General features: G+C 42.3%; 1 protein-coding gene across 4 annotated transcripts in view; it reads left to right on the top strand.

The window, feature by feature from the left end:
• Window positions 1-26,779, top strand: part of schip1 (schwannomin interacting protein 1) — a 236,687-nt gene that overhangs the window by 204,430 nt on the left and 5,478 nt on the right. For 2 of the 4 annotated variants that reach the window (XM_085430266.1, XM_085430267.1), the window contains 3 exons: window positions 19,474-19,592; window positions 20,920-21,037; window positions 21,658-21,855. In XM_085430266.1, the coding sequence (XP_085286392.1) occupies window positions 19,474-19,592; window positions 20,920-21,037; window positions 21,658-21,855 (435 nt within the window). Of the gene's footprint in view, window positions 1-5,021; window positions 5,418-12,471; window positions 12,840-19,473; window positions 19,593-20,919; window positions 21,038-21,657; window positions 21,856-26,779 lie in introns of those variants that run through there. The other 2 variants (XM_085430269.1, XM_085430268.1) reach the window with 2 other exon arrangements.

Raw genomic sequence — 26,779 nt, 5'->3', positions numbered from 1 at the left:
CTCTGTGTAGGAGGTACAGGATGGCATCCTCCACTCCGACACCCGCCTTGTATGCAAACTGTAGTGGGTCCTGGGCATGTTGTACCTGTGGTCGGAGGAGGTTGAGGAAGAGCCGCTCTAGAGTCTTCATAAGATGTGACGTCAGTGCCACCGGTCGGAAGTCATTCAGCTCATTGGGCCGGTTCTTTTTGGGGACCGGGACGATGCAGGATGTCTTCCATAGGGCGGGCACTCTCCCCAGTCGCAGACTGAGGTTGAAGACTCGTTGTAGCGGCTCCCCAAGTTCAGCAGCACACGCCTTTAGCATCCTAGGACACACCTTGTCTGGGCCTGCTGCCTTTCTGGGGCGAAGCTTCCTCAGTTGTCTCCTGACCTGATCCACTGTGACACTGGGAGATGTTTGGGAAGAGGGGAGGGGGGGAGATGTCTTGCTGCTGAGAGAGGGATTGGAGGAGGGGGGTGTCATGGTGTCAGGAAGGGGGGAAGCGAGGGAGGTAGGAGAGTGGGGATTGGACTCTGTAGTGAAGGTGAGGGTGAGGGTGGGGGGGTTGTGGGCTGGTCAAACCTGTTGAAGAAGTTGTTGAGTTCGTTTGCCTTCTCCACAGTCCCCCCCACTGTGCTTTTCTTGGTGTTGTGGCCTGTGATGGTTTTCACACCATTCCAGACCTCCCTCATATTGTTCCTCTCCAACTTCTGCTCCACCTTCCTCCTGTAGGTGTCCTTTGCTTCCCTCAGGCAGCGTTTCACCTCCCGCTGTGCTGCCTTCATCTCCTCCTTCACTTTGCTCCTGAAAGCCTTCTTCTTCATGTTGAGGACAGCTTTGACTTCCTGTGTTACCCACGGTTTGTTATTAGGATAACACCGTACCGTCTTAGCAGGGGCGACCGTGTCCACACAAAAGTTGAGGTAGTCTGTAAGACAGTGTGTCGCCCCCTCTATGTCCTCACCATGTGGGCTTAGGAGCACATCCCAGTCTGTGGTGTCATAACAGTCCCTCAGAGCATCCTCCTTTTCTGGGGTCCATCTCCGGATGGAGCGCGTTGTGACCGGCTGCCTTTGGACGAGGGGTGTGTACTGTGGCTGTAGGTAAACCAGGTTGTGGTCTGACTTCCCTAGTGGGGGGAGGGGGGTGGCTCTGTATGCATCTCTCACATTAGCATACATAGTAACGATATGCTCTTAGTGAAGAACTACCTCCAGAAGACCAAACTGAACATTACTAACTAGTCTGGACTAGTTAGTAATGTTCAGTTTGGTCTGCCCCCCTCCCCCATATTTATTCTAGACTATTTTGCACACACCCTTAAGAGAGGGAGGTTAGAAAATCTGTTCTTTTCTGTGTTTTCAAGCCATCTTTTTTGCTTTTGCCATTTTCTATCTGCTGCCAAGGAGACATACCATGCCATAGTTCTGTCTCAGCTGCTTGTTATTCTCTGTGACTCACAACTGCTGTTTCATAATGGACTTCATCATTGCACAAGTGTAACTGGTGGTCAGTTAGTCATTTAGTTCGCTGGTATTTGAATGTTAATGCACTGATGCGCCTTTAAAAATGCAAGGCAAATATTAATACAGGCTAGTGATCACAGCAGGCCCTGTCTTTCCACCACAAACCGTAGGCATAGAGTCCTCATTAGAACAACCTCTAGTGGCTGGTCGTCCACACACACACACACACGCACACACACGCACTCCTTGGCCTTCCAAATCAGTTCCTCCCTGTCAGAGTGAGCTCATTACCGCCAGAATCTGGCCCTCACACTGAGCCAACCTGCTTTGCTATGCAGTGTTTTTACACTGGCACAAAATGTCAGCTCGCTAAAAGCATCTGTGCTCCTCTCTTCCCGCTGAGCCAGAGGGAGGGGGCGAGGGGGGGTAGCAGAGAAGGAGCACTAGGGGGAAATGAGGGGGAAGATGGAGAAAAGTGGCAAAAGAAATCAAATGTAGTTATGCTGAAAGGCCAAAGACAGAGAGGAAGGAGGGGTAGATGGCACAGCAGATAAAAAGAGAGAGGACAAGCTGTTTGTCGGAGAAAGAGAGGAGGTGTCATAGCGTGCTTGAGACTCATGTATTTTCCATGAGCTCTGCAGAGTGTTACGGGACATTATTTCCCACCTACAGCACCACTTCCTGTCCGCTCTGTATCCCACTAGTTACAGAAGAATGAACAGCAGTATTATTCACTCAGTGATCATTTACTTATGATGAAGTATTCACTCCTGCTGTTTTCCTGTACAGATATGCCCACATCGCAAAGCTAAATACACACACACACACACACAAGTGTTGTTTTGATGTGCAAAATGAGATGAGGAAAAGAAGAATGAGCGAAGAGTCCTCAGTGTACACAACATACTCTCGCAGCAAGTGGCACACACAACAGCAATTCCCTCTGCTCTGTGCAGGCATAAATTACATATGACTGTTAGAGTTTACATTAGAATCAGCAGGCAGCTATTGTATTTTAGCAGAAAGTCACTGCTGGTGGAGATCCAGTGAGTTAGTTTTAGCATCTCATAACGTGGCCAGTGAGTGGGAGGCAAAACTGCAGTCTGCCCGACTCAAGTTAATAATTTTTGTTCTGGGTTTTCTTTGTGGTGTTTTAGGTCACTTACATAATCACAGCTTTTTAAAACTTTGTTTGTTCTGTGTGCTTGTTACTCTCTGTGTATATAATTGTGTGTGTAATTTGAGAGTGGGGGTCTTCACAGTGTGCAGTCTGGATGGAGTCTGATATTGTTTCTTTTCTTGGTGTGAATAAAGAGATGCTCTCTCCGTCTCCACCTGTGCTGTGACTCAGATTGTAACCTTGACAACCCTGTGAAGGTCAGTGGGGGGTGTCTTCAGACAGACTGCTGCCATGGTGACAGAGGAGGGGAAAGGGGGTGGCTGTGGATTCCTCTATCAAAGCTAGGCTCGTGATGTTGGACATCAAAGTTGTTTCACTGCTTTGTAGTGTTGGCTGGATGCATATACTTGTGCAACAGAGAGTGAAATGACTACATCTGTATTGGAAAACACAAGAGCATCTTGAGGCTCCACATACTGGACTGAATCAAGTCATTGACTCATTGCTTGTGGGAAGTTGTTTCATGCTGATGTTCTTTACCTGTGGAGCCTAAACATAGGCTCGCACTCATGGTTTCACTTAAAATGAATATGTTATACAAAAGTCGGTGAGAGAGAAGTTCAAATTCTGACAAGCGTCATGGGAGCATCATCCATCCACCCATGTATCCATCCATCCATCCACCCATGCATCCATCCACCCATGCATCCATCCATCGGTTCAAAACAATTCTTCTAAATTTAAATATATTTTACTGATTTTTATTTTTATTTCTTTATATATTTATTTATTTATTGCTACAGGGCAGAAAGTAACTACCAAAGCAAACCTACAATAGCTGTTCAGTTTTTAGAAAGTTCTGATCAAGCTGCAACCTATTCTAGGGCTGAAAAATGAATCTGTGTGCTGAACATTGTACTTTAAAGCTGACTCCAAAAAGCAAGCCAGTCTCCACACAGACTGTTATAATTGCCAGCCTAAGAGCACAAATAAATACGTTTATGCCCAAATGCACACCAAAAACTGCCTGGGTTTCATTACAGCTGCACATTGAGCACATTTCTATATCTTTTTTTCCACTCTTTTGAATTGTATAACAGCTTAAAGTTGTTTGCTTTAATGCACATCTGGAAGCTGTACTATACACTATAATTTGGGATGTCCTGACCCTCTTCATATTTAGCCACTTTGAGCTTGTTTAATGCATGCTTGTAAGCTTAAAAGTGCTTTTATGAGACCCATTTGGTATTCTATGAGAAAAAAACAGGTTTATCATACAAAGATAATTATATCATCGGTGAGTGTCACAGTATGGGCGCTCTTCCAGCCCTCCCCAGCTGGGCACCGTGCAGAAAGCTAACCCAGAGCCAATGATGCGCAGGCTTGAGCAGCGAGATCAGAGCAGGGAGTTCATCGATCCACATCCAGGTCATTAAACCCAAGAGTGGTCTTATCGGAAAAGCAGCGTCACCCAACAAAGATCAATATCGGATAGAGAGATTTGGCCTGGAGGACGGATGAGATAACAGGGTTAGTGAGTGGCTAGCTACCTTCCCACAAAAGACAAACATGAAACTTGAAACAGATGCATGTCGCAACGGCATGAGAATCTCACATCCTCCAAACCGCTGTTGGAAGTTTTTCCACTTCCTCTGATGGGAATGTTTATAATGGAAGAAAGCAGATACTTACTGTAGAGTCCAAACAGTTCTGTAGCTTCAGTATGCTGGTTTGTGTAGTTTAAAGCTTAAAATGACTATTTTAGAGTGTTTGTGCAGTCATTTTAAAGTAAATAAAAGTGGGGTTACAGTAAAAAAACGAGAAGAACACATCCATCTCACTGGAATTAAAAACAAATAGATGGAGATAGAGAAGGTAGAGATTATCTGAGGAGGTTGACCTGCATGTGGATTATAGACCGGCCATCTGCCACTGTGGGATTATAATCTTACAACAAGGGAGAGAATGACAATGAAGGGAAGCTGAAGATGAACATGTATACTTTCACACAGTGAGGCAAAAGTCACAAAAACGTGTGCATAAATTAAGCGAGAGACACACTGCTTCACTTTAAATAAGGAATGTTTGGGGAGGAATAACTAAATAAGTGAATGATTTGTGTCTTTTCAAACATTCAGTGCCAGCTTTTGATACTTTCAGCTTTCGCATACTTTCTGATTACAACACATTTCAGGTTGAGCTTTTATTCGGTGACACTTTGTGCAACACACATGCAGATTAAGATAAAGGTTAAGGAATGAAAGTCTCTCCACTGCCCTTGTCTTTGGTCCGCTTTCCGTATCTGGTATGACTTTATATAAAACAGCTGAATGACATCCTGGCCCAGACCCACATCCCTTTTCCACAATCCCCTCTCCCCACTGGGCATACATTCAGCCCCACAGCTCCTCCCCCTTTTCAGTCCAAAGCAGACAGAGAAAGGCGAGCGGGAGTGTACTCTGCTTTTCACAGCGTCTTTCCCTCCCTCTCTTATTCTCACACCCCTCCTCCAGTCTCTCACTCCCCTCCCTCTTTCAGCTTTGGGGAAGCAGCGATTAGACCCTGCCCTTTTCTGTTAACAAACAGACAGAGCAGAAAACAAGCATAAAGAGACAGAAAAGCAGAGGGTGAAGACTGAACTGACTGACAACGAGAGGCAAGCAGTGGTAGTGACAGATTTTTCTGAGTTTGGATCAAACGCTGAGTGGGATCGCTCCTCTCTTCTCCGTTGGAATACCACTGCAGGGCTGGGAATCTTATCCCAGTCCCGCTCCTGTTCCTCCAGCTCAGGCAGCTCCGCTCTAGGATGCTGTGAAGGATGGTCCACCAGGAAAACTGTTCGTACCAGGTATTTGTCTGACCAAAATGACACAACAAACATTGCTGTGCTTCAGCTGGCAGTCTTACAGGCGCAAATTGATGATGATTCTTTTTATTTTGTTACGTGTAGCGTTTTATAAATCGTAAGTTTTCCCTACAGTGAAGCTTTAAATGTCACATTTGAAAATAGGACACTCAGCACACATGTGCAGGACTTGTGTGTCACTACTGAGACTCAGACCTGTGTGGGAGTGTTGCTCTGTCTTTTGCAGTTACGTGATTGTGTTGTGAATCTGATGGCTGTCTGGTTGCTAAGAGAGAACTTGACTCCAGGGAATAATGTCCTAACTCCCATCCACCTCCTCGTCATACAACCCCCATAACATGGAAGCATGAGTTTTACATGGAACTGCAAGTTTATATTCTCACAACTAGCCGCTGTAAAGGATTTTCAAAGCTGTGAGATTCATATAGCGGCGCAACAATATTCGTTGTATGGTGCAGAAAACATTGTGATAAATATTTAAATGATAATGCGTGGAGGGTGTGATTGTGTGTGGATTCATGTTTATGGCCGTGTGGGTGACCCTGGTGGGACATGTGACAGCAGTGTCCCACTTTATCTAACTAAGAATTGGGAGAAATGAAGCATCTGTGATTAAAGGCAAGCATCACATCACAGCTGTGCATCCGGTTTTCTATAACCAGCTCTTCTCAGGAAGAAAATCTGCAATGCAGTGAAGATGGAGAGTGGAAACAAGCAGAGAGGTAGATGAAAGGCACAAGAAATGAGGGGATATGCCGGGGGAGGCTGCGAGGAAGGAAAAGATGGAGCTTCTTTGATGAGAAGAAACAAGTGCAGAGAGTCCCAGAGAGATGGATGGGCCTTGTGGGTGTACTTAAAGTGTTTCATCAACATGTAATATGGAACTTCAAGATGAAAACTCCATATTCTGTCCTTTAACCGCAACATTTTGCATTTAGCTCAAATTCACTTGCATGAAACCTTCAGCTGAGTTGATCAAGCGTACTCCCAAGCGGGTTATTAACAGTTCCCAAATGCTCAAGTCTCTACAATTATCCACATTTGTGCAGTCTGATCTCTTGGCTGTTTCATGCAAGTGCTCTGTATTCTTAAGATTATCTTATGGAATCAATAAACTGCCCTTAAAAAGATATAATATTTGTATTATTCCCTATGCGTCCTCCACATATCAGTATTTGCGTGTCAGGAGGGTGGATTTGCGCTCGTGTTGGGTTAGGGAGCAGTTGTGTAATGGGATAAGGATTTCCTGCCATGTTTGTGGCAGATAAAGGCTCGATTGAGTGACTGAGAAATGGCAGGAATGAAGGAAAGAGCACAAGATAACCAGAGACGCCAAAGGGATAGTGGAGATGACAGATGAAAGACAGAGATGAAACAGTAAGAAAATTGACACCTCTGGCTGAGCAAAGTCCAATAAGAAGTGTGCAGACAGCAATGACGAACAGTCTTCCAAGGCAACTATAATAGATAATACACATGAAAAAAAATAATCATAATCATCTCCAGTAAAGAGGAAGGGAAAATTAAGGAGATGTTAAAAAAGTTAAAAGCAGAGATGGCTTTAATGTGGCAAAAATACTGGAAAAGAGCGAGATGGAGAAAATAAGAGAAAGAATTCGAGCGGTAAGCGGAAGAAGAGGTTCAAGCTCTTCTGATAACAGCTACTCTCTAGAGGCCTCTCAATTAGACTGGTAACCTGGCAACCAGCAGGCAGACAGCGCCCCTCACACACACAGAATAACACACACACACACACAGAGGGTTGGTAAGTAGCAAAGGGCAATGGCGAGACAGGATTGAAGAGAAGGAAAGAGTGAGGGGTGTGATGTGACATAAAATTGTCAGAGAGTAGATGAAGTGGAAAATAGAGAGAGGTCAGTGTGGCCATGTATGTGCCCATCTCTTTTTTTAAGATCAGCATCAGTGTTTTGTCCTGCTTTAAATAAGGTGTGGTCCTCTGTGTTTGGAGGTTAGCAGTTTAAATCCTCTTTTCTTCCCTTTGTATTCCCCACATACCATATCAGGCAAGCTCCCACTTAATGTCTGATACCATTAGCCAATTAGGAGGCAGGCTGACCCTGGGAGAACAAGAAAAGCAGCCATTTAACCCGCAGTCATCTGAAGCCATCAATCGATTAAGGTTCTAGTTAGTTTAAAGTCCAAAAAGAGGAAAACATTGTCTCTTTAATAACCAATCATCTGCTAGATCTCCTTTATCTCTGTGCTGCACTTCATTTCATTAAGTGTTTAAGTGAGCCAAAAGCACGCAGACCCTCTGTGTGTTTACTCGAGTCTGAGGTCTCGGTATGCCGCCCTGTTTTCAGATTCTCGTGTAAATCTATAAATCTCGCAGCGCCGTATTGCTGTCAGCAGCAGCAGCAATAACCAGTAGGGTGAAGGGTGATGGGGAGGTTTATCAGCTTGGCCACAGTGTGTCATCCTGGGCTGGAGGAATATTGTCAGCTTGCCAAGGCCTGGAGGTGTGGGGGGGCACACATGAATGCTGAGTACTCCTACGCGTAGTATTTGTATGTACATATGTATATTTATGTTGGGGCTACATGAGCTCATGCAGTTTTCCAAGCTTGACTGGAAAACGATGGAGAGAGTTCAAGTGTAACTGTATATGAGGTGTGGCCTAATGAATTATAAATGAGAGTACAGTGCCGTAGATCGCACTGGTAGATCATTCCAGCCTGACAGAACCAATCGATAAGTTGGTGCAATAAGCAAAAATCTATGGAATTACTGTCAATATTGTTTTCCATAGTACACTAGGCCATAGACCTTAATACATTATGTTTGTATAACGTAAGTGAAAGGCATAAGTTTACACAGAGATAAACATATGTATTTAAACTTATTCCCTTTTCTCTGCTAATACTAACTTGAGCTTTATGTGCTTCTTTTCAAGCTTTTCAAACTTAATGCACAAGCATGTGATGCTGTACAACTTCTTTCCAGTGCTCATGTTGCTTGTTGGGCATGTTTCTGATTTATTTTTTAATCAGTCCTTTAGCAGTACTGGCCCTAAGTCCAGTAAATAAGTAAATAAGGCTTAACTTTTGGACTTTAGATGCATTTTGGTGCAAAGCAGAGGTCTGAGTCATTGTCGGTTTTAAAGCCTTCTTGCTGACAAACATCCCCCATGGGGTAATGTCGTAATTACCCAAGCCAAGATGTGGTCCTGATATATTTATTTGATTCACAAGCACAGTGTTTCTTTGTAATGTGGAAAAACTGACACTGATAGTTCAAAACTTCATTTGTTTTTCCTAAGACGTGTCGAGCTCTTCATCATGTGTTTTGGATTTTTGGATGTGGACGTTTTCAGACCTTTTCTTTGTAGCCCGTGTGGAGGTTTTACTTGTGTGGCCCACTTGAGATCAAATTAGGTTGCATGTGGCCCTTGAAATACCTTTCGATTTATCTGGCTGACCTAAATACACCACTGTTTTGGCAGGTTATACTGTAGGTCACACTAAACTCAGGACAGAGCCAACACATAAAAGGGAAATGTTATGAAATTATATTGAAAAAAATACTAAAAACTTTTGTGCATATCGTATTATTAACATAAAACTCATAACTCATATTCCCTTGCCTATATGGACAGGAAGATCAGAAGGGAAAATAAGAGCATTTCTTTCCCTAAAAGACACCCAGACCGTATCATTTTTGGATTAATTGCATTGCATCATGATGTATGTGCCTGGGATTGCATGAGTTTTGAGTTCCTTAACATCACTCTAACAGTATGTTTAATGTTGTGCAATTTACCAGAATTGGAGCTCCCTCAAAAGCATGCCTCAGTGTGAGTTTTGCAGACTTCCCGATGGGCTGCCCTGTGTTCCTTTCACAGCCCAATTTGTTTGGAACACAGAGCATCACCATGGAGAAATTCTTACCACGTTGCTATGGTAGCAGACCCCGTTCTTTTCCTCCTCTTTCCAAAATAAGATCAGATGAGAATATGTGGCGTTACTTTCAAACGTGTCAGTAAAACTGGTATGATAATGACATACAGATATTAGAAAGATGATAAACAGTAAAGATGTGATTCTACAGCATGTGCACAGGCATGCGTTTGTTACTATTATCTTTGTGAGGACATTGGAATATTATGTATTTCCTAAAGCTAAACCTTTATCCTAAAGCCAGGTCTTACCCCTTCAACACACCTTGTGAAGTGTGTCAGAAAATGACGAGCAACCAGACTGTCCTCACTTCCTGCAAGTGTCCTCACCCCTAAGTTCTCAATTCTGTATTGGTCCTCACAAAGATAGATATACAAGTACAGAAACACACATAGCGCCACTGGCCTTGGATCCCAGGCGTACAGGAGGTGCCAGGAACCCTCTCCCACAGTCACCCTCTGTTCACTTGGAACAATAAGCCTTTCTGTGTGTGTATGTGTCTCTCTGTCTTTCATACTCGCTCTCACAGCTGACCATAAAGTCAAGTCATCACCTATACTAGAAGAACTAACTTGCATGTGTGCAGCCTCGTGTGTGTGTCCTAAATGTAGCTTAAAGTACCCACAGTTCACTTCGCCTTTGAACTGTCAGTAGGGAATGTTTGCACTAGTGAGTGGATGTGCGTTTGTTTGCCTCCTTTGACTAGGTAGACCAGGTAACCAATTCCTCCCCAGCCTCCTATCACACTTGAATCAGCAGTGACTTCACCTTCACGATGAAGTCAGCCTCAGTAATGAAGTCGAGACCCAGCGGGGCAAACTCTGCCCCACCCTCTAACTCCAAACAGGCCGCTCTCGCTGACGGCTACCACTGGCTTTATCAGCCTGCGCATGTATGTGTGTGTTGCATGTATTGTCCCCAGCAGCACCCCAGTGTGGGTGGATTCAGGAGACAGCCAGACAATTCGCTGTACTCTGCCCATAATCCACAGGGATCAACACTGAATCAAATCCACTTCCTATTTTTTCCACTTAACCCTTCTGCGTGTGTGTGTGTGTGTGTGTGTGTGTGTGTGTGTGTGTGTGTGTGTGTGTGTGTTCAAAAGCTCTTTGATGTTATCATCCAATTGCATTATTCCCCAACTGTCTTCCTCTTTGATATTTTTTCTCGTGTTATTCTCATCTGCGCGCTCTCTCACTCTGAGCAGAGAAACAGATGAATGTGACTCATGTTCATCAGTACCACTTGGCATTCTCCTCCCTCTCGTCTTCTCCTCACAATCCTCGTGTCCCCCTTTGTCCTTGGCTGGGAATTTTATTTCTTATCTGATATCCTTGTCTTTCATTTAGATCCCTCACTGTTTAGCGTGATACATCATCTGAAGCCACCTGTAGGCGGTGGTTTAATGCTTCAAAAATAAAAAAAAACCTCTATTTAACTTTCATGTCTACTCTGTTTGAGATCAGGGTTAGCTTGTCTAATTATACAAAGCTTTTAAGGGTACCATAGTTTCACTTGTTGTTCCTAATACGTAATAATGATTTTAAAATACTGCTGCAAATATATCGTGAATATCTTAAGCTGTTTTCCCACATGAATTACAAAGAATGTTTGAAAGATTAGAGTACGTATAATCCAGTACACACAAAACATGAAATACAGTAAACAAAACAAAAAGTTACCTTGAATTGTGAGGAAAAAGGTTCAAATTACAATGTCAGATGGAGCAAATGGTCATTATGATCTTCCCCCCAACCTGCTGAGGGTCCTGGGCAATTGTGCCCTTGAGATGACCCTCATTTCATACAGATTCTGAAGGTAACTAAGGATGGCACTGGATCCTGCATGGTCACTAATGCTGTTTGATACACCCTCTAGCTAGCTAACACCCTCCACCTTCAATCAGGCTGGAAATCTATCCAAGTTATCTTATTTCTCATCTAGTACACTAACTACTGGAAATGATCCTCGTGGCCTGGGAAGGCCTTATAGAGTATACGAGAAGCAGCACACATGTTACAAGGTAACATTGCATGTGTAAAATACCTTTCACTTCTGGGATATTTCAGATTTCCAACTTTGGAAATACAAAGTTTGATGTATCTTGTTTTCCATTAAATAAAATAAAACAAACCTCTAAAATACAACTGTGTATTGAATGCATTGTGCCTGAAAATTTTAACAGGAAGGAGTAAAAACAATAACATCAGTTGTAATCTGTCAGAGATGTGCTGACATTTCGTCATTATGAAGTAAAAATATAAGTGAGTACCAGATTTGTCATTCTAAGTTCTTGTCGTACCGGCCATTTTTCTGTGTAACCAGCTGACGGTGTGTGTGTGACTGCGTGTGTTTGTGTGAAGTCATGTTCCCTGCAGTGTGAAGCTGCAGCCATATCTGGATATAATTTTCTGTCTGGGCGGCTATGACAAATATATGAGTCACGGGTCAATAACGTCTCACAAAGATGAGATCATTACACACCATGGAGAGCTCAGATTGAAATTGTAAGTCACCGATACAAGGCACAAGCAATCTTTGTGTGTATGAGTGAGTGAGTGACTGTGTGTGTGCTTGTGTGCCAGACTAATGGTCTATTGTGCTCTGTCAGGGTTTATTTAGCTGGCCGGGGCTGTGGGGTTTGCTGGCTTTGGAGTCTGGACCAGGCACTATTTTTACCTTAGCAGGAAGGGAGTACACCACCTTCTCTGTTACATATGCTCACTCTTAAACATTCATTCACCTTCAGTGTATAGTCTGATTTGCAAAGTTTTATCATACGCAGAAATCCTATGTGGGACAGACTGGGAAGAAATATAAAGAGCGAGAGATGATGTCCAGGAGGGCTTTTAGACACAACAAAAACCATCGAAAACACACATGGGCGAGCACAGTCCCCTACACACACATACTGCGGATATCCCTGTCCCATCGCTGAGGTGTCTCTTTTCAAACTGGTGGTGAGCAGCTGCTGTCCTCATGTCAGGGCATGAAGATGAAACAAACACCCGTCTGAGTTTCTCTCCTCGCTCTCTCTCTCTCTTTCCTGTCCTGAGCTGTGAGAGGCTGCCCTGGCCAGAGGGTGGAAGGTAGGGAGGGTCTAAAGGGGCTTTACCTCTGACAACTATGCTTTTTCAGTCCTGTGGGAGAGGCGGAATGAACCTATAGACCGAGCGTGCAGAGTATTCAGAAAGTGCAGGGAAGGAGAAACAGCGTCACAACATGTTAGGGTAAGACGAGGAGAAGACACCAGTAGAGGAGTAGATAGGGGTCAGTTGACTGGGATTATGATGCATTTTGACTGGACTAAAGCTCAGGAGTCAGTGTGGACTACAACCTACTGACTGGGACGTAGAAGGGAAAAGACAGGAAAACGGAGAAGGAGAGAAGGATGAGGGAGGCACTGGATAAAACGGATGTATGTGGAGGGGTGGATGATGTCATCAGGCAAGCCTCCAGTCTCTACCTCAGTGATGATTATAAAGAGGTAAAAGAAAGTATGGAATCAAATTTTGATCATTAATTGCATGATTTGAAAGTGTGTGAAGTCAGCAGGTGGATTATTTTAGGTAGGTTTCTTCTACTTCGTGTCTGCCAACTTAAACCACTGAACATACTTTTGTTCTGTTTTGTGACAAAAATAGAAGTTCAAACTTAATGCAAAGTGTAAAAGCGCTACTACAGAGTTCGGAGTTAACTCAGTTCCTAATGCAGCCATCTGTAATTTATTTATAATCAGTATGAAATGTTTTATTTGTTTAATCCAATCCAATGAATACACTAAATTGTGCGTTTCATGATGGCCCATTAACCTCACTGTGAGTAAAAGCCTTCATAAAGTGACTCCACCAAGTTATTCTAGACCTTTAAAGGCACTTATTTGGGAAGTTATTTGGAGGTCTTAATTTAACTTTAATGGTCATGGGGAGAAAAAAAACTACAGAATCTGCTTAAAATCTGATAAAAATGCTTCAAACGTTTTCCTGATTTAGGCCCAAAATAAAGTTTTTAAAAGCTCATGTGCCCTGAAAGTTAAACCTCCACCTCGATCTTTGGTGGAATTTTCCCACAGATTTCAGTTCAGGGATCCTTTGAGTGTTTTGATGTCTTTATAATATAATAATGTCTCTTACTGCAACTGGCTCAGAAATAGTCCAACGCAACACTGCACTGTGTAAGTCTGACATCACTAGTTCAAGGATTTGCTCTAGAGAGAGAGCTAATGGGCTAATAGTTTTTGTTAGTTCCCAGTCTCCTCGGTGAACTAACTCACCTTCATACTGAGCAGAGACGTGATAGTGAGTTTCAGCTTCTGATTTGATTTTCAGCAAGAAAAGTAATAAAAAAAAATTCCAAATGGCTGAACTTTCCATTTAATCCACTTTTGCGTGTTGTGCACAGCTGTGAATGCAGCTCAAAGACCGAGGCTGATGTAGTTTGGGCTTTTAAGCACTTACGTATTCGGGCCACTGTTATGACAAAACAGTATGAGTAACCAGGACTTTATTCTGTAACTCTGCTGCACTTTGCTCTACAAATACTCAGCCCTTCTGCTTGAAAGAATGCTCTAGTGTCACATGGTGGACCCATTGTCCTGTCCAAACCCACTTCATGCTCCTTATCTCTTCTGCCTCCCTTTGTCAGTCTCCCCCCCCCCCTTCTTTTTTTCCTTTCTCCCACCAAAACCCTCCCCCACCTCTTTTACCCCACATGAACATTCATGTGTAGCCCAGTGCCACTTGTTGAGTTGTTCCCTTCCAATCTGAGTGACAGGAGCAGCCTTGCACTGACCTGCAGCTGAACTATACGGGGGGTGAAAGGTCAGGTCTCTTATCTGTATGGAATGTTCCACTGCCTGGACAGACGGGTCTCAGATAGCATGAGAATTGAAGACAGTCTTACACACACAAGCACACACCTCTTTAGAGACATTTAAAGAAATCTGTGCGCTTCCTCTGCTGCTGAGATGAGAATATCACTGCCGTGTAGATGGGAAGGCTCTTCCAGTAGTCAGTCAGTTTAGCCTACAGGGTGTAAAGCTGTCCTCATAAAGCAGATGCCATCCTCAGAAAGTCATTGTATAACTGTATGCCAAGAAGACCACGAAGATTTGACACTTTGTTCACTTTGATTTATTTAGGGGTTACAAAATCTCATGTGCTATTTTGCTTTAGATATGCTTCTAAGTAGCTATGCTGTGTAATGGATTACCAGCTGCTGGACATGCACTCACTGTTTTCGAACTGTAATTGTACATTACAGTGGTACAGACAGTGCAGACAAGCAAGAAAGCAAAAATAGAAATGAGCATTTTCCCCTCGATGTTACATTTTAAATTTTAAATATAGTCAAGTTGATCCAGTTTTACTCTAAGCCTGCAAGAACATCTGTGTGAAATGTGAAAGTATGTAGCACAGTCATAACAACTGGCTCACACAGAAGACTTTTTGGCCTTGTTTCTGTTTGTAAAGCTGAGGGTTCAGCAGCATCCCACTGTTAGTCCTGGAAAATATATGTGAGTGAAGTCATCCCCGTTTGGATTCACACCATCACACAGAAATTTCATAACGCAGCAACGCACACGCACATCGACACAGCACCTTCGCTGAAAACAAGCACCCAGTCATGCCCAGGTGTGCTCCACTGTCGTGCATTTACTAATAATATACATGAAGACCTGAAGTCTGTGCTCACAAGAAGTGCATGTGTGATAACAGTGGGTTCTTGTTCTCAGTCAGGGAGTAAGGTCCGGGTCACTGAAAAGACTCCATTGTGCAGAAAAAGAGAGACCACTTTGTAAGGAATTGTGTGAAAAGAGATGAAGAAACCTTGTAGAGCACTCCTCAGCCAAGGCCAATACCATATGTCTCAAATTCAACAAAAGTGATCCCCATCTGTTCCAAACTTTAATATGCACTTCCCTTGCGCCACCTGTCCACCAAGTCTCCAGACACTCAGCCTTTAGTTTTTTGGGTTAATCTTGATGAAAAAAAAGATAAAGTATGCAGCACTGATCACATTCCTTAGCCTTCGCAAAGGAGTGAAGGGGTTTATAAGTTTTAAAGAAACACTATCTACCACATATTTTAAGTTACAGTAAAAGAAGGCTTTCAGAGACTGAAATCAGAGAAAAGTCAAGCACAGCTGTACTGATTCATGCACATCAGCATTTACATGTAAACACGTCTCAGATCTTAACCACTGAAAAAATTCTGGCCACGAGAACCAACAATTTTGTGGGAGGCAGAAGGAGGATGCTCTTTGCTGGTGCGGATAATTAAATTCATCTCCCTTCTCTAATATAGATTTTCAGGGAAGATTTGAAGGCTCAAAACAAGCACCCTGTCGTCCACTGCCAGGCCTAAATCACCCTCTAGGCCTGCGGATGAATGGTTGTACTGCAGAGTGGAGAGGAGGAAATGCCTTTGTCAATGAGGGTTTTTTCAGCAGAGGAAATTGCTTGGTGATTTTGAGGAAAAACAGAAATTAGTCCAATTGTGTTGGTCCCAATCTAATTTGGAAAGTGATGGCTCTAGTGTTTAGGCCAGGAACTGATGGAGGTAGTTAGGATGATCTCTCATTCGGTGTCTCTTACTCGTTTCGTGCATTAAAATGTTAATGTAATGGATCCAGCAATTTTCCATGTCATCATCAAGTGGAAATGCTCATTTGCGCTTTGTGGATTTTTAGTTTTTCTTCTTTCTTTGGGAGGATATTTAGCAGAAAAATTACAGAGTAAAGCGCACGGAAGAATGTTTGAATAGCAAACCTAATGGAAAGGGTTTGTGTGCCTGGAGCCTGTGACTTGCAAGGTTTGCTTGTCATTCAAAAGTCACACCTGTAAGAGGTGGAAGTGAATATGGAAACTGTGACAGGATGTGATAGCTTCCTGCGTTTGAAAAGTATGTAATTAAACTGATTTTCAGTCAAGGGAGAAACTGAAACTAATATGAAATATTAACATTTAAAGAGAAAAAAACATGCACATTTTTTTTCTGCCCATTTCACACTTCCTCTTGTTAGTTGCATATTCAACACCTTTCTAAAAGGTTTATGGATCTCTCATGATGACTGTTTTACCACCTGCACGCACACACAAGTGCACAACGCAAACAAGCAGTATAACAGATGACGCCTATTCAATGAGAGGAAGTTGTTTTGTCAGGCAGGTGTCAGGTGCAGAGCTTTGCAGAGCCACATCTGCGTGATGTAGTCGTCTACTGTCACCAGGGGGCGATGTCAACAATATAACAGCCAGTAATGTGGGCAAACAAATGTGAAACCAATATGTAGTGCGTTATGGTGCTCGCCGAAGAAATGAGAATTTGTCAGGGTAAGTTCACCAGATAAGAACTTATCAGTCACAAGTCGTTAGCCAGTGACCACGCAGTGTCAGATCCACACACCTCACATTATCACCACCAGCAACACGCATGTGCGTCTCCATAGCCTCTGGTTGGTTGGATTGTAATAATCCTTTCCTCTGTGTAGCCAAAGAGCTATGCTTACGGACACAAACACAACAACATTAATCCGGCTTTAATCCAACTGCAGATCAGTGTTACAGTTTGACTCCCAGAGATTTTCCCACTTCTTTATGGAACGTAATGTTGTTTTGTGTGTCTTCATATCAGTTTTGACAGTGCATCACGACTATACCTGCCAGGGGCGTAATTTCCAGGGGGGTTAGGGGGGTTATGACCCCCCCAATAATCAGACCCAGCCAATATAACCCCCCTAATAAAATTAAGAATTATCTTGCATTAATAGGCTGTTTTCTTAAACCCGCTGGTCTGCTTCTTTCCTCCTTGTTTTATACCATATAATTACCAAGTGGATATCTTTGTGTTCTGCAGTGTTAGTCAGACAGACAACACGAATGTGAAGATGTAACCTTGAATGAATTGAAGGATTTCTCGGCTGACTGAGAAAATATTCAGATTAAAAACAGCCCTGGCTTTCCTGTATTCATTGTTTGCATTATATAGAGTCGAACCAGCTTAAGAGTATAACAGTAAAACTCATAAGCAGTGCTGTTAATTATTGCTCTTGAATATCATCAGTAACCAGCGTGTCCTTGGGCATCCCTGTTGCACATTATTGCAGCATATGCTTTGTCTTCTGCATCACTAATGTATTTTAAAAAACTCTGAACTCTGATGACTGGACGTTAAATGTAAATCTGTGCTGCTGAGCTGAATAGTAAAACATTACTAAAAACTGGATAAACACAAAGCTGTTAAATAGATCTGGATCTTTATTTCCACCTACATAAGGTCTTCAGCATGTCTTTACCTGTTGTTAAGGTGACATTAATAACATCCAAAATATCCCCTGAGCCTTCGTGAAGAATTCCTTCCCATCCCTCATTTTAGTCTTTTCTTAGCTCTCACCACATGAGCGGAGCATGCAGTTACCGATGCTCAGTGAGCCTGCTGCTTTTGATTCTTACCTTTGCTTGGAGCTACTGTTCAGTGGAGTAACATGAGTGACAGCTTTGTTGCAGTCAGTATGAGTGATGTGTAGTATACGTGTTTGACCTGCACTGTGCCACACAGGCTGCTGTTGCACCTTTGAAGCGGTGAATTGAAACTTTCAAGTGTGTTCTCCAGGGAGTGTCTCAAACAGAGCAGTGCCAGGTCCGCTCCTCAACATGCCAGTGCATGTTTATGTGTGTGTGTGCTCACTGCACAAGGAGCGTCTTGCGGCCTCTTGTGTGGAGTGGGATTATGTTAATATGTTAATTTGTCCTCAGTGAAGGCACTCTCACCAACGCCTGCACGCAATTGTCAAGAGAGATAGGCAGTGAGAGAGGAAAGGTGGGAGAGAAGGAGTTGAGAAAATGAGTGGGAGAGCGGTGAAGGTGTGATGTGCGATTTGGAGTAGCGTAACGAACAGAGTGAACGCAGAGAGATCGTTTGATGGAAGGGTTAGGACGGGCCTGAGGATGAAGATGAAGAAGAAAGCATGTAAATGGAAACAACAAGACAGATGAGCAAGGTGAAAAGTTTTAAGATGGTTTGCATGAAAATAGGAAGGAGATAAAGTAATGGACAAACTCACAAAGACAGGAATAGTGACTATCAGTCAGGCAAACACCACAGGTATCTCTTTCCTGCTTAGCACATTCTCACCTCAGTCTTACGCTCTCCCTTTTGCCAATTTGCCTTTTCTAAGACAGAAATACAGGCCAGAAATATGGGAAAGAGAGAGACTACAGACAGAGCAGGAATGTAGCAGTTACATGATATATATCTTAGCACAGTACCCTGGTTCCCATAAGACGTTAATATGTCATCATTATGGATAGCTTTGCTGTGCACAAACCAAATAGTTGATTTAACCTCAAATCATGTAAAGCTTTGTTTTGTAAACCTTTCCCTCCCTTCAGGTCCCCAGACTCCCATTTGAGAGAAGGACGTTTAAGCACTGCAGTGTTTGGGGCAACTGTGTATCAAACAACCTGCAAAAAATTCTGCAGAGCTTCAAAATCCTTCAAAAATGTGACGCCACAGTTTAAGTGGGTCACTAGTAGCGTGCATCTCTGCCTGCTGTGTTCACCTGTTATCAGCAGAGGCGAGATGGGTAGCTGGTGCGATTTTGTATGAGCACCACCCGTGCTGAAGCTGTCCTGAGCTACGGGAAGAGGCAAGACAAGAGAAACTCTGAAACTGTGTTGTTTGGAATTTCTTGCACCTTTAATTATGCATGAAATGTGCATTAGAGTAATTTCTCAGGGGTTTATTCTATATAAACTCTTGCACGTTGTCTGAGATATCAAGTGTTGTTCTCTGAATCAACAGTACCACCTCCTGGTGAATCCTGGTACTGTCAACTTCTGAAGCTCTAATATTTCAAAAACAGGTTGTTGTTTTTTAGTAAATCAGCCTACACCATGCTTTGTATCAAAGTTGGCTAAGACAGATGCTGCTATAGATATGCTTGCATCTTTGGTTTGTACAGTCAGAAAGTGATCAGGGTGGCACTGCTTTCTATCTGTGCATGTCCTGCGGGATGAAGCTTACTAAAGGGGAAGACACTTGGCCTAATTTCGAAACTGCAATATCAGTCATCAAAAAGATCACAAAAAGTAACCAAATCCTGTTATTTTACTGTTGCAGGCCCAGAAGAATGAGCGGGAGTCTATCAGGCAGAAGTTGGCCCTGGGCAGTTTCTTCGATGATGGGCCGGGCATCTACACCAGCTGTAGCAAGAGTGGCAAACCCAGTTTGTCCTCAAGGTAACACAGCTGACATCTCTCGTATAAGCATGTGACTAACACTTGGAAAGTGTTTGATTGTGTGCGGTTTGTTGTTCGTTCGTTTGTTTTGTTGTTTTATTTTGAAGTGTGTGTGTGGAGGGTGTTATGCGGTCACATAATTCTCTAAATGTGAAAGTGCGCTGAATCAAAATGTATATCTATCAAGTTCTCTTTACTGTCATTGGCAGCTGAGTGGGGTAATGTCATATAGTCAGACCTTGTGGTTTTTCACTTCCCAAGAAAATACCAACGTGTGTATGCACAGAAACACACACACATACACACACAACCTCCTACTTGTACCTTACTGGAACTGCAGTGCTCATCGTATCCCCGTGATTCGAATCAAGTGGATTTCTCATTATTTGTGGTTAATCGTCAAAGGGCAGTATTGTGCAAAATAAGATGCACTCATCAGTTTGACATTAACACGATGTTCTCGAGAAAACCCTGAAATGAGGAGCTTAGTACATTTATGAATTTTTCATATTGGAGTACCAAAAGACTGTTTACATCTTATGACACTGTCTCAGGCATTTCCATCTCTTTCTACTCAGTGCTAATTGTCAGCTGATATATTAACCAATGCTAATATGTCTGAGCCAGATTTATATTGCCAAGCACTATATATATATATACATATATCAGCCAGGCCCTACACTGTTTATTGCTGAACTTCAGTGTATCGTCTCCTAGTTGTCAAAAAGTCACTTTAGTGGTCTGTGCAATTCAGAGAGTGTTTTGATTCTCCTTCTCTCACTCAAAAAACCAACCAGCCACTCAGGTCCTATTTTTATTGGGACTGATTGGATCTATGCTATGTAATCAGTCACCTCTGTTTGTAATTACTCTATTGAATTAAGCAGATTATTGATCCACAGTGGGATGGAGCTACACCTTGCGACATTCTGTTCTTCCATGGCACAAATACACCCCCTCTGGTCCAGGCAGATTGCAGCAGACCTATCTGAGGCCACCTGGATCGATGCAAAGGGGAGATGATTAAAAACAAGAGCTCTCTTTAATTTTATCTTCAGCTGGCACTTTTCTCTGCTCATGAAGGGCACTTGTTTCTATTGGGATCTTCTTTCTTATTCCCGTATTTCTGTGTTTTAGCACATCAAGGTTTGTGTTTGCTCTCTTACACTCGCAGCACTCTTTGTAAGAGCAGCAGTGCATCAGTGTTCATTTTGGTGTTGCTCCAAGTCTGCGTCAGTCACTGCAGAATCAACTAACAAGTGAACCAACTTAACGCCCGCTTTGTGCTAATATTGTTTTTCTCTGTGTTTTCACGCCTCTCTTTCAGGCTGCAGAGTGGGATGAACCTACAAATCTGTTTTGTCAACGATAGTGGCAGCGATAAGGACAGCGATGCAGACGACAGCAAGACGGAGACTAGCCTGGACACACCTCTGTCCCCTATGGTATGCACAGATGCCCACACGTCCACCACTGAAGCCCGTGGCAAAATTCAAAAATGGAGAAGAAAAAAAGGACTTAAATCCTGATATCACTATGAGATGTAATGATGATGTGAAAGTAGCAAAGTGTAAAGATTTGATTGTATCAACGGAAAATCAAGAAATAATAAGAATGAAAGCAGATTAGTGGGAGGGATAGTGTGTTCAATATGAATCAGAGAGATAACTGGCAGTTTAGCACCTTTATGAATTTCTGTGCTCGTGTTTTCTGCGCTGTTCACCAGTTCACAGTTCCAAGGAAAAGCAATTTGGTAGGTGCTCGCTGAGACCACGGATGACTGGCTGCAATAACCTGTTATCACACTGAGACATACTTAACAAAATGAGAGGGAGAAAGATCAAATTTGAGCCTTGTGTCGCACCCATGTGCATAATGACACTCTCATCAGTGTTAAAATCTGCATACCAAAATGCCAAGAAGTCATGAGCGTTAACTCCTTATTACTTCCTCTTTCTTATGTGATCCATACGTTATTTTCCCTCTAACTTCCAATTGTGTCTCCTCTCTCCTTCAATTATCCAATTCCCATTTTGCCTACTCCCTACCTTCCTCCTCCCTGCAGTCCAAACAGAGTTCTTCCTACTCGGACAGGGACACCACAGAGGATGACTCGGAGTCTCTGGAGGACATGGACTTCTTGAGTCGACAGAAGAAGCTGCAAGCAGAGGCTAAACTGGCCCTGGCTATGGCCAAGCCCATGGCCAAGATGCAGGTGGAGGTTGAAAAACAGAACCGCAAAAAGTCACCAGTGGCTGACCTGGTCAGTTCCAGAAATCCGAGGCTGTCTGTTTAGCTGTTTATTCATTTATTTCCTTTTTTTGTGTGTTACTCATACAATTTTTGACCTTTCACAAGTCATGGCATGACGGAGTGGTGATTAAGCTCTACACAATTATTATTAGACTTAAACTTTCTTGATTAAAATTAATTAGTTTTTTAAAAAACAGGGTGATGATGTTGTCAGTGTAATTTACATTTTCTCTTCTGGGGTCCAAAGTGGCCAAAACATCATAAATATTATTATTACAGGACTAAAAAGACCACTTTTAACAGTGTATGGATCTAACAGCTGACTTCTGACTCACTCAAGCGGGTGACTTCTTTAAGACAAGATGCTCGTGAAGCTCATGTGAACAACCTTAGTTACTTAGAAGCTTTTCTACTTTTGCTCAGAGAAGGTTTAGAGTATGTCTAGGCCATAAATAATTTTATTTATCCAAGAGTGAAAGCCTAGAGAAAGTGAAAAATGAGCAGTTTAGGTGATGTCCCTGAGGACTGACACTTTTACTGTTTGCTGATAATCAGGGGAAGACGCGTCTTGTAGCCCTCTACATGCTCTCTCTCAGTGGCACTTTTCTGACACGGCTTACGCTGGGATGTAATGGAAACAAATACCAGTCAAAGCCCACCCACCCCTCCTCTGTTTCCTCTCCTCTTCTTAAAGAGAGGAAGGTGATGACAGCCCTGCTCATCATTATTTCATTCATTTATGTCTGCCCCGCTGCCTCCTCCGGAGCACGCACGCCAAGGGACACTCACACATCCACGGTGTCACAGATGCACACTTTGTTTCCACGCGCACTTGAAGTCAGAACTTTTTTACTTATTCAGAAACGAGAAGGGCAACTCGCCCGGGTCCATCTATAATTCATATGCCAGAAAGCATCGACTTTGGTGTTCAGGGATGTAGCAGTGCTCAGCAGTCAGAAGACATCACCGTCACACGCGGACACGACCCGCAGTGAATTTTAAAATGTTTTAAGGCTACAGCTGCCCGCCTTCTCCGCAACACCAGAGATCTGTTAAACTGCGTTCATTACAAATGTAAAGTGGTGAACGGTGATTCCCAGCTAAGAGCGCTTTTACCACAAGTGGTTCATCTGCAGGCCTCAACTAATTTGAAAAGTGTAAAATTATAATTTGTTTAAAAAAGACGTCCTTTAAGATATCATTACAAATTAGTGTAATGCGTATCTTAGTGAGCTGAGGCAGAGGAAGTCAGAATAAACTACACCCTGTTTAAATTCTAAGGTTTTACATATTAAAAATAATCTGGTCCTTAGCCGTTCTAAAATTTAGGTAAATACCTCAGGTGAACAAACCATGACATGTTACACTATGTATTTAATATAAAACTGAGCCAACATGTCAAAGCAGTGTGTGTGAAAACGTAAGAACACCCTTAATGCTTCCATAGGAATTAAAAGTGTAAGCAGCAGCAAGGTGCATGTGATTAACGTCATCAGCACGTGTGAACAAATCTGTGAAGTTTCAGGTGTAGGTTAGAGAAATGCCAAGGAGGAAAGACGTAAGGAATGACCATGCATCATTCTAAGAAAGATTATTCACAAGTGGAAAATACTGAAGGCAGTAGTCAGTCGTCTCAAGAGTGGATGTCCCAGGAAATTCACCCCAAGGTCAGACTGTGCAATGCTGAGAAACTGTAAAACCCCCAAAGCCACAGCTCAAACTCAGTCAGTTAGCATAATAAATGTTAAAGTTCATCACAACAAAATCAGGAAAAACACTGAACAAGTACGGCTTATTTGGAAGGGTTTTGGGCAGCAAGGCTCTTCTGTCTTTAAAAAGAAAAAGGGGAAATGCACTTTTTCAGTTCAGTTTCATTTATATAGCTCCATATCACAACAGCAGTCGCCTCAAGGCGTTTTATTTTGTAAGGTAAAGACTCTGCAATTATACAGAAAAAGCCCCATCAATCATAAACAAACAAACAACAAAAACCACGACAGCGTGGATTATGTTTGCAAAATTACAACTGAACGAACCACAAGACTTGTGGAACAGTGTCCCTTGGACAGATATTTGGCCACAGCACTACATTTGGGAAAGTCCAAACACTGCAAATCAACACAATCAGCACAAACACCTCATACTGTTAAGTCGACCGTGAACTCCTGTGTTTCCCAAAGTATTGTAGATCTAAATAGATCATTTCTCCAACAGCTAAAGCTTGGCATAAAGCAGGTGTACAACAGAAAGGCTGAAAAAGAAATGACTCAAGGTGCTGCAATAATCCCGTGAAGGCCTAGTTTGTACTATGCCCTGATATGTAAAACTTATTGTTATACACAGCTTTCAGTAACCCCGAGTCAGGTGTAGACTTTTAATGTTTTATACACCGTCTGTTTATAAAACCTTAAAGTCAAGACATCTTGAAGAAAACTAGCTTTTCCAAAGCAAGACTGGGTCAAGATAATTAAAGTAGCACTAAAACTCTAAGGATAAACAGGTGAAATAGTTAATTGCTAAATCATTATCCTTCTTTAGCTCTGTGTGGATAAACTAAAGATAAACAGGTGAAATATTAGTTAAAGCTAATAAAGCTAAAGCTACATTACTAACAAACAGTTAAAATATATACGAAGAGTTTTAATATATACCTACAGGTAACAGGTTGAATAAAAAATTAAAGATAATCCATAAAGATTTCAAATATGAGCTAAAGCTACTGCGTTTATAGCTAATACCAGATGCTAATACTTCATTACCAACTGAAAATACTACTGGATAAACAACAGAAATGATACGCTAAAAGTAAGTGATGAAGTTTCTGATGAAGTGGCCAGACCTGCCACTGGGCAAGAGAAAAGAACGGAAGCTGTGGCCTGTGCAGTGAGATTACACCTAAACGTCTGTCTGCTGGTTAGAGAGTCGTCCTAAAATTTCAAGCAGAATCACTGAGAGAAAGTGAGAAAATGAGTAAGAGGGAAATGGGGGCAATAATTTGTTTCCACTGTAAAGCCTCTAGTTTCTTTCTTGACTTCATTCACAAAGCTTTACAGCTCCTCAATATGACACAGAGTCATCACAGGAAATTATCTTTCTGGTTTTGAATATTCAGATGACAATTAGCAGTACGGTCAGTCTACCACAGAAACTCAGAAGTTGAGTCACGACTAATACCAGTCTCAAGCCTTTCCCATGGCCCACGCATGCTGACATCACATTTCTCCTTATGTCACTCTCAAGTGACCTTCTTGTACATAGCCAATTTCCCGAAACTGAAACTGACGCATGACAGCCTCATATATACTTGTTCCGGTAGTAATGTGAAAGTGAAATGAGACTACCAAGAAGAGCGAGCCCACGCACCCCTTACGAAAAGAGAGCATGAGTGCGTTCTCTTCGCGTTTATCTCCACTGAGGCTGGAGGTGAAAGTGGGCCACGACCGAGGAAACGGGCGCTGGATGCAAAGATAAAGAATGCAGACTGGTTGACACAGATTGTTAAGAGAGGCAGAGACAGAGAGGAAATGATCCGCCCAGGTGAGCCTCACTAAGCACACGTGATGCTTTAGTGCTTTATTGCATCTGAAGGAACAGGTGCTAGTGCAAGGAGATTCTGATATACACAAAACCAGCAGAAAAAAGCCTAAAAAAGTTTAAAACATATATATACATGCACTAAAATGCTACACAGATTCTAGCATGTTAAAAGTAATAGTGAAGGGAGAGTTTAAATATCTATTTTCTCATCTCTTTCTCGTCACTCGTCTTTGATTACGTGCTCGATGTTTGCACTACAGGTGCAACCGACTGTGATTTCTTGCTAACTTGCAGCATCAAAAGGTTCCAAGAAAAGAGAGGTGATATAAATGTAAATTAGACATGAGATGACTCTGTGAAGTTGGCCCCTGCTGGAGAGACAGCAACCCACAGAGACACCGAGTTCATGTGCTGTGGACTTGTATAAGGTGCTGTCAACATGTTTGTGAACAAACAGTAGCGCCTACTTGAAATCCCCCACCTTTACTGCCGCTCAAAGGAAAAACAAAGGGAAATATATCCTTTTGTTTCAGCAGGGAAGCAGGAGCCTGGGATGCATTCATTCCTTTTGCAGAATGCAAACAGAAAGCGTTCAGGCAAAACAGCTGACTCTTTTATTTCCCACTCGGATTCAGTTTCACTGCCCTTATTCTGCTGATAATTCCTGACAGTGTGGGTTTAACCGGGTTCACGTTTGTTTTTCTTAAGGTTGTTTTTTGAATACAAAAAAAGTGTAAATCTAATCAGGCTCAGATGTCAGATGTCAGAGTCTGGGAGCAGTGAATGGCAGATCAGATATTCATAAGATTGAATGAAATCTGCCAATGTCTGAAGTTTAAAATAGAGATTCAATGAAACATAATTCAGAACTTGTTCAGGTTCGGATAGTACAGAGTCTGTTTTGTTGGAAGAGTTAAATCATTTGACACAAACACTTAAGCAACTGGAAAACAAAACGAGCATTCGTTGTCATCCAGAAGTCAAAATGTTGCATTATTAACTCAAAATTTCAAATCAACGTTCAGAGTAAATATGTAAAAAAATGAGAAAATCCATTGAAATCTTGAGATATTGAACTGAAAATTGATTTTTCTGGTTATTTTTCAGTGGCAGAAACAAGCTCCCACAGTGAAGTTACAATAAACTCAGTAAAACTGAATTTATAATCTTTGGTGATTTAATAAAACTCATTGGAGTTTATGTTGAAATTGAAGTTACATAAGTTAAATTTTATACTTCTATAAGTTATAAAATACCAGCTTTAATTCTATGGGGTACATAATTTATTTCATGTGTGTTTGGGTAAATACTTACAGAGCTATTACCTATTCAGTGTTCATACTGTACTTTAAAAGAGATTGTCAAGAAAAAGAAAACACGTCTAAACATTAAAAGCC

The sequence above is a fragment of the Copadichromis virginalis genome, linkage group LG14 (assembly GCF_057382275.1).
Source record: "Copadichromis virginalis isolate Kocher_CV1m ecotype Utaka linkage group LG14, C_Virginalis_male_GT1.1, whole genome shotgun sequence".
In the NCBI taxonomy this organism is placed as follows: Eukaryota; Metazoa; Chordata; class Actinopteri; order Cichliformes; family Cichlidae; genus Copadichromis; species Copadichromis virginalis.
Note: the sequence above shows the minus strand (reverse complement) of the source record. Positions and strands in the feature narration are given on the sequence as shown.